Here is an 8,271-nt window from a genome sequence, read left to right as displayed (position 1 = left end):
GCCCGCGCACCTCCCGCCCGCCAGCCGCGCTCTGCAGCGGGCTCGGGCAGGTCCGTGCCCGGCCACAGCGCCGGCTGCGGGGGAGCAGCCTCGCTCCGCTCCGCTTTGCTCGGTTCGGCCCGGCCCGGCTCCGCCCGTCGGGGCCGCGCTGCTGACTCAGCCGCGGGGGGGCCCGGAGGGCGCCCCGGCCCCGCGGGCGTGGCGGGCTGGGGGTGCTGCCCTCCCTCCGCCCTCCGGGAGATAAAGAGCGGCGGCCGCAGCCCGCCCGCGCCTCTCGGCGCCGCCGGCAGCATGACGGCCATCGGGGCGCAGGTACGTCCGCCGCTCTCCCGCCGCGGGGCTGCTGCCGCAGCCCGGCCCTGCGCGGCCGGGGTCGCTCCCACCCTGCCCGGAGTAGCGGGGCGCAGCCGGCCCGGTTCCCTTTCCCGCCTTCTCCGGCCGGCGGCAGCTCCCCGGGGCCGCGGCTCCCCCTCCCCGCTGCACGTGGCTCTCCGAGGGGGCTGGGGGCTCTTGGCTCGACTTTCCATCACATCTCGGGTGACTTGGAGGGTGTCGGTCAGGAGGGGAAGTGCGCTGCCCAGGCGGCTCCGCGGGGGCTGCAGCCGAAGATTCCCCCCTCTCCCCCCCCAACTCCCGGGGTAGCTGAGCCGTGAGACCCCGGGTGAGGACCGAGGTCTGGGCCGCTGCTGCTGCCGGCCGGAGGAGGAGAGACCGGCTGCCTGCAGCTCAGGAGGGCAGTGCTGGGAACTAGGAGCCCCCCCCAGCCCGCTGCTGCCTCCTCCCCCGTCCCAGGCACCGGCCTCCATCCTCTCAGGGGCTGGTGGCTTCCTCCAGCCCTGCCACAGCAGGAGGCTGTGCCGCGAGACCGTGCGGCAGGGACCTGGTTCAGCCAAGAGCTTTTGTGATCCCGGTCTTGACGTGGGAGCATTGTTTGTGCAGCCAGGGAACTGGGAGAGCTTCACCCACCCTTCCTTTCTCCTGTGTACAGCCTTCCCCTGCGAGAAGGAGTTTGATGTGCGCAAGTAAATATTTTCAAATGCTGAATCCCACAGCTTTGTCCCTTTGGCTTCATTTCACCCCGAAGTAGTACTGTTAACTCTGTTACATTTTTTTCCTCATGCTCTCCTTTCAGGTGCAGCAGCTGCTGGCACACCGGAGACCACAGAAATCCTTCTTTGAGACGCTCATCAGGAGCCTGATCATCCTGTGCGTGGCCATAGCCGTGGTCTTGTCGTCCATCTCCATCTGCGATGGCCGCTGGCTCTTTGCGAGGGGGCAGCTCTTCGGACTGTGGCACTTCTGCACCCTTGGCAACGACAGTGTCCTGAAGTGTGTCACAGACCTCAGGCTGGCCCAGGTGGAGGGGCTGAGCGTGGGGGTGATTCCCATCAGGAGCATGGTGTCCTTTGCTGTTGTGGTTGCCATATTTGGGTTGGAGCTGCTGATGGTGTCCCAGGTCTGTGATGATGCCAATGCAAGGCGGAAATGGGCAATGGGTTCCGTTCTCATCCTCGTCTCCTTTTTGCTGTCAGCCACCGGTGTTCTGAGCTTCTCCATCCTGGTGAAGGATCACCTCACCTTCACAGGCTTCACGCTGACATACTGGTGTGAGTTCATTGCTGCCTTCCTCTTCTTCCTTAACGGAATCAGCGGACTTCACATCAACAGCCTCACACACCTCAGGAATGGAGTAGGCAAAATCTAGGTACAAAGGATGTACCTCTGCCTTTGTGTAATCAGCTTTGCCAATTAGACTGGAAGAAAGAGAGTCTAATGAAGTTTGAAACGGATGCCCTGTCTTAATTTGTGTGCAAGGAGGGGAAGTGTGAGTCAGTCTTGATGCCTGTAGAAGATGTACCCACCCTCTGGTCAGCGTGGAGAGCTGAGCAGCACCAGCCAAGCAGAGACTGGGACTGGCTGCTCCTGCAGTATGGTTTTCTGGAGAAGTGGATCAAAGCAGACGATGTCCTGCTAAACATGCAGAGACCTGGAAGACTGCACTCTATCCCACATGTTGACCTGAGGCTTGCACAACACCAGTACTGCTGTACTTTTCCTCGTATTCTGGAGCCTGTGAAGAGTGTGATACAGCTTTGGTGTGTCTCATGGGTTTGTTTTGCCTCAGGGACAGATGATTTCTGCCTGGCCATGCTCACTGGTGTGGAGCACTGGAACTCTTTACTGGATCTTACTTCTTCATTTTTCTTTCAATAGAGAAGGCACACAGAACTTGATCTGGTCACAGGTTTTGTTTCCTTCAGGCACGTTCCCTTTATCTGTTCTGTTCTTGGTCAGTTTTTTGGGGACACTTCAGACAGAGTTGCTGACCTGGGGCCAGGGGTAGGTGTTGGGTGATGCAGGTGTAGAGGGAAGGGATGTGCTGCTTTCCTCAGGCAGCAGTGCATGTCCCTGTGTTTGTGTCACCACTCTCCTGTCACCCCTGAAGGACATGTGTCAACTGGTCAACCAAACCGACTGTCTCACAACCCTTGCACAGTTTACGGTAACAGGGCATTGCTCTTGGGTTTTTTGGGGCAAGAGGGACAAGCTCTGCAGAGGCTTCATGGGCTGTTGTGGCTGGCACAGCATGCAGAGACCACCCCAGCCTCTGGGATGTGTTTTGGTTATCACGGTTTCCAGTGCTTATCCTGTAGCTGAGCCTCCTGTAGCATTTCTTGTGGGAGGAGAAAGCCCTAGATCCTCCTGACCAGATCAGGTCCTTTTCTGACTAACAGTGAGCCTGGGAGGAGAAGCAGCCCGTGATTGCCTAAGGAGGGGCTGATGGGTGCAGCTCTAATCTGTCACCACTGGTAGAAATGTTGAGAGACCTGGCCAAAATTATTGTACTAAGGCTGGCCTGCCTCCTGCCAATGTCTGAGTCAAGATCTCTAAAATTGCTACAGCTTTGAAGTTCTCCATGGTGTCTTATGTAAAAGGAGAGAAGACCTCATTTGTAGAGTAGATTGCCCTACATGTGTTCTCCCTGTCCAACACACAGCACTCAGTTGCTCACAGTTAAAAATGTCTTCAGAGTATTTCAGGGTTTCTGGTTTACTGTTTGCTTTGTATCCACTGGTGAAGCTGCTTATATCCTTGTTTTAGAACAAATGTTTCTACATGTTTCATCCCTGTACCTTGTCTGTTGAGCAAGGTTTTAGTTTCCTGTGCAACAAGTTTGACACAGTTTTTCACCTGAAACAAATGCATCATAGCACAGAGGTCAAAAAGCCTGTGTACGTGAGCCATGAGTAAACAGCTTTGTCTTTGAAAGCTAAGAATCTTAAGCTGTGCCTGAGCTGGAATGTACCACACTTTGATGAATGTGCTCCTGTGCTTGCTTTCAGGACAGTCTCCATTCCTCCTTGGACTTCTGTAACTTCTTAAGACAACACTCCTAAGCCCATTTTGCAATGCAGGTTCAGACTTGGCTTGCTCTGGACAGTGCCAGTTGTACTTTTGCACATCAATCTGCTCATCTTTCTGTCAGCATGATGCAGAGCTGTGCTACCCGGACAGCTCCCAAAGCTCTTGTGAGGTTTGGGGCTTTGATTGGGTTTCTTGGCCCATTCTCAAGGACAAGGACTTGTGCCTGTGTCTCTGGAAAACCTCACTGTGACTGTGTCTGTGTGTGAATGTGCCTTTGACTTGCTGAACGGCACTGTTGAAGACATTCTGCTGGGCTGAACTTGCACCTGCTTGTGTGAGCTGGTGCTGTTGGCTTTAGCAGAGCCATTTAGGCCAAAGAGACCCTGCAAGTTCTGGTCCCAAACTGTTGCACTTTGGTGTCACCAGGTGTACCAGGAGTACCTTAACTAACCAGTGATTCAGCTGTGGTTCCTGGGGGTGCCCATGTCAGGCAGGACAGTTCCCCTACGTGTAAGGGTGTTTATGGCTTGTCTAGAAACACGAGTGTAACTTCAGAGTGACACTTTGGTGACATCCAGACTTGGAAATCACTTCTGAGTGTACATTTCCTCATGCTAGCAGGAGGCTGTGCCTCCATCCCTTTCCTTGGAAGGCAGCCACAGCCAGACTGGGTTCCAGGCTGGTGCCTCCTGCTCGGGTTAGAGGGAGACTGGACAATTGGCCATTGAGTTCACCCTAGACATGGTGCAATTGTGAATGATTTTTAGGATGCCCTCTGCCAGCTGAAGAAGAGGCCTTTTGTTGGGGGTAGGGAATCCTCTGGGGAAAATGGAGTAACATTTTTTTTCCAACTGTTTTTTTGTATAGTACTGCTCAATACAAAACAGAGTTGGTTGTCTTGGAGATTCTTATATAGAGCAACCTGTGCAGCAGTGGGTCACTGTTCATTTTCTGAAGCGTTTAGAAGTGTCAAGCAATATTCCTGGAGTTTGTTAAATAAACTGGTTTGAAATAAGTGCTGTAATTCACTCTTTTAATCTTTCAATATTGGGATGCAGATTTAAGGGGATGAGGGAGGTTTTACATAATCTCCCAGGCACCATTCTATGTGTTTGCCCAGCTAAACTGATGAAGAAATGACTGCTTGGTGCTCTGCCAAGCTCTGACCAAGGGAACTGAGGCCACTGCACACTCCCCTCTCCTTTTCCCTCCCGAGTGTCTGCACCAGCCCAAGAAGCCAGCACTGCTTTCTTGTCCTGCAAAACAAGAAGGGCAGTCAGCTGTGTTTCTTCGTGGGAATTTGAGATAACCTTGTAGGCGCTTTAATGACTTCCTGCTGTTGCATGTGCTCTGTTTACCAGCTAAAGAGCTCTTTCCTGTGTCCTTCACCTTCCTGTTCCCACACTGCACCCCGTGTCTGAAGCATCCTTGCTCTTTTCCTCGGCTCTGATTGTTTGGCCTGCAAGGAGTGGTATCTGAGTATACAAATGTATTTGTTTTTCTCAGAGCTCACTGTATTAGCAGGTTTGGTTAAGTGTCAGGAAAAGAGCTTCCCAGCTACACCACTGAATTAGTTTATGTAATCTCAAGTTAATTAGCACCTGGTGTTCTCTTTCCAACAGGAGAGGTCGTTGGCCTGTCTCAGTTTAACATCTCTTAAAAGCAGGGTAATGAACATCACTTCTTGCTAATGAGCCGTTTAGACTTAGCTACTAACTTTAATTGGACACTTGTACACAAGCCATTGCCTGTGGATAAGAATAAGGAAATGTTGATACAGGGCATGCTAGCTAGGGAAATTTCCTGCCTGGACTGTGTTTTTCCAGAATCACGGAACGGTTAAGGTTGGAAGGGTGCACTGGAGATCATCTAGTCCAGCCTCCCTGCTCCAGCAGGGTCCCCTAGAGCATGTTATTTTGATTTTAAGTCTCCAATATGTTCATCAGCTGTGCTTGTAGGGACACCAGGAATGGGGTTGAGCCTTGCTTGTTTTGCAAGCCACAGGAAGGTGATTACAAAGATATATTACATGACTGTCCTCACCTGCTTTACTCTTTCCCTCTGCTGGAGCCTGTGGTAAGCTGATAATAGCCCTTCTTCTCAACCTTCTAAGACAGCTGGCACATGCAAGAAAGGCCTCTTTTCTGGGTGAAAACAAGGTCTGCCCCAGGCAGTGTCCTGGAAGGGGTGTTGCCTGAATTCCTGAGGCCTCTCACCTTCACTGGACCCAACCCGACTGAATCGGTACCAACCCTTCTGAAACAGCCCATTTCAGCTCCCCAGGCATTGCACAATGTAATTATTCACTGAACAACTATTGGGTTTTGCTTCTGACAGTTTTGCTAGGAACTTCCTTGTTGCCAGTGTTGGAAAGTTGGAAAGAAAATCCATTAATGACTTCCTCTTAAATTCATCAGCTCTTAGGCTGCTGATGCTCCTGCTGGCTGGCAGAAGGACAACTGGCTCCTCGGGGCATCTGGCTTGAATAGCCAGAGGCTGTCACCAGTGTCCCTGAAAAACGACAATTACTTGTGTGAAAGGTGGTGCTCAGGTCCTGTTTACTGGTAAAGCCACCATATTACATTGAATACCCAGGAGCAAGTGCAATGACAGGAAAGTGGGTGGGCTCTCTGAGTATGGAGTTTGTGTTCACCCTCTGTGCCTTCATCTCCTGCTTTTGCATTGCTCCCTGAGATCTGCTCTCCTGCTCCTCTTCATCTGCTCACAAACATGTCAATGCAGCTCTTTCCTCTAGCATCCTTCAGCACAGATAAACAGGCAAGGTCCCCAGCGGTGCAGGGAGCCTTTGTAGTGCCTGCCCAGGAGATTGGGGAGGTGAGAACCCATTCCCCTGGGGTGCTGGTTGGCAGCAGCTTCCAGGACAGAAGAAGTTTTCTTGCCAGCAGAAACCAGGACAAGGTCACAGCATCATAACTCCAGGGGCTGCCTGCTCCTGGTATCTTCCCGAGTGGACGTGCTCTTCCCCAAGAGCTGAGGACTCCAAATTCCAGCTGACATCCAGAAGTTCTTTATGGAGTTACTCAGCTCTTCATACAAACAAGGCTTGTACTTGATGCCTGAAGTGAACATCTTATACAGAATCTGGGAATAATTCATTTTTCTTGGTTATTTCAGGCAAGATGAATAAAACCAAAATGGCCATGTAAAACCATAATTTATGCTAGAACTGGGAGGGTTTAAATATAAAAGCCAGCAGTATTTTTTTCTGAGGCATATGGCAGGCCCCTGTACAAATAGGTATCATGCTAAGCCTGGTCTCCTCCCAGTCTTGTGCTGGTTCTAACTATGCACTGCAGGGCTGAGCTCTTACACTGGCTCGTGTGAGAGCCAATAATTGCATCAGATCTAATTAATTACATGTTATTGTATCTCTGAATCTGTATTTCTTCATTTATGCTGGATGGAGGCACTTGCATTTAAAACAAACAGCTGCTTTGGCTTGAAGGATGAATGTTTAATTCTCAGAGAGGGAACATACAAGTTGTTTCACCCTCCTTGGTCTCATTCTTAGGCCAGAGAGAAAATTTAAGGTTACATTTTTTCAGAAGTATCTGACTTGCTAAATGCACTGGGACAGAGTGAATCCCTGACAAGCTTGGAGGCTCTGCTTGGCTTGGGTGAGTCAGCAAAAAGTGAGATCTTTAATTCCAACCTTCAGGGAGGGGCTTTCACTTCTCCTTTGGTCATGGGACTCATCCTGCTTTTGTTCTTCCTTCCACTTGTTCTGGCTGATTTTTAAAGGACAAAGCCAACTTGAAACCTTGCTATTTCCAAAAATATAAGTTTAAAGAATTCCTTGAAACACTTGCCATTTACAGCTTTACATCTCGTTGTTTTTTTCCTGGTTGTAAAGAGGTTCAACTCTCCTTCTGCTGGGTGACCTGCATGAGCCAAGAAAGCCAACCAGGCAGGGCAGGCAGGAGCAACCACCAAGCTCTCCCTGCTGCCGAGTGCCCTTCCTCCCCTGGCTGCTGCCTGCAGCACCTGCAGCACCAGGGAGGCTGTGGGATAACTGTCAGCACTGCCAGTGGAAAAAAACCCATTTTTTTCCTGAATCTCAGAGTTTCAAAGAGAGCTAACATCGCTCAAAAACCTGCTTCAGTACAGGTAATTTAAGCTTGAATGTATCTTTTGAACTTCTCTGCATGTTTGTCTTCTGATAAAATGGCAGAAGCCTGCCATGTAGGCATTTGGTGTGATTAAAAGCTCGTTGGAGCAGTTTTGGCAGAGGGGGTTGGGGAATGCTGCTCAGGCAGCATTTGACATGCCATGCATGTTTTGCCAATGTCTTGGAGGTGATCGGGAGGAGAGAGAAGTGATAAACACCATTTGCTTTCAGTTCAAGCATCTTTGCCCTTGAAGGAAACCAGCCAAAAATCACCCCAACTAGGGAAATGTGGATACAAAATCAAGTAGGAGATTTGATTTCATTTGTCAGATGAATTATTTTATCCCTTCCCTACTCAAAACATGGAAATCTGCTTAATTATGTCCTTAAGATCATAAAGCTGTGATAGCTTAGATACTTTTTGACAGCTTGTTACAGTGCACAGCCTTGCAGATTTCAGTACACAGAGGGACTGTAGACTCTAAAGAGATTTTTGGTCACCACTATGGGGTTGTTTTTCACCAGATAGTTTCTACTGTCCAGTTCAATTGACCTTCAGATGTCTCAAGAGCTTTCATTTCTTCCCTTCAAATACAAGCTGGTCAAGTCTCAGAAGTACAGACACAATATGGATGAGCTATTTTACTAAAGTTTTTTTGGTCACCCTTGGAATATGTTGTGATAGCTTTGTTACCAATTCAAAATACAGATATCCAAATTGGACCACTGTTGTTCCCAAGGTCTCCACCGCTAAAAGAGGCAAAGGCAAAAACCTG

At 50.2% G+C, this 8,271-nt stretch overlaps 1 protein-coding gene across 1 annotated transcript; it reads left to right on the top strand.

The window, feature by feature from the left end:
- The first annotated feature begins 215 nt into the window (after positions 1-215).
- TMEM37 (transmembrane protein 37) lies at positions 216-4,381 on the top strand. The gene is made up of 2 exons (XM_071435362.1): positions 216-312; positions 1,133-4,381. Exons 1-2 carry the CDS (start codon positions 292-294, stop codon positions 1,703-1,705), a joined length of 594 nt encoding a protein of 197 aa, XP_071291463.1. The 5' UTR covers positions 216-291; the 3' UTR covers positions 1,706-4,381.
- The last annotated feature ends 3,890 nt before the right edge of the window (positions 4,382-8,271 follow it).

Source organism: Agelaius tricolor, unplaced genomic scaffold, assembly GCF_023055355.1.
Source record: "Agelaius tricolor isolate 1412-34295 unplaced genomic scaffold, bAgeTri1.0.p SCAF_10, whole genome shotgun sequence".
In the NCBI taxonomy this organism is placed as follows: Eukaryota; Metazoa; Chordata; class Aves; order Passeriformes; family Icteridae; genus Agelaius; species Agelaius tricolor.
This window is presented reverse-complemented; position numbering and strand designations above follow the sequence as displayed.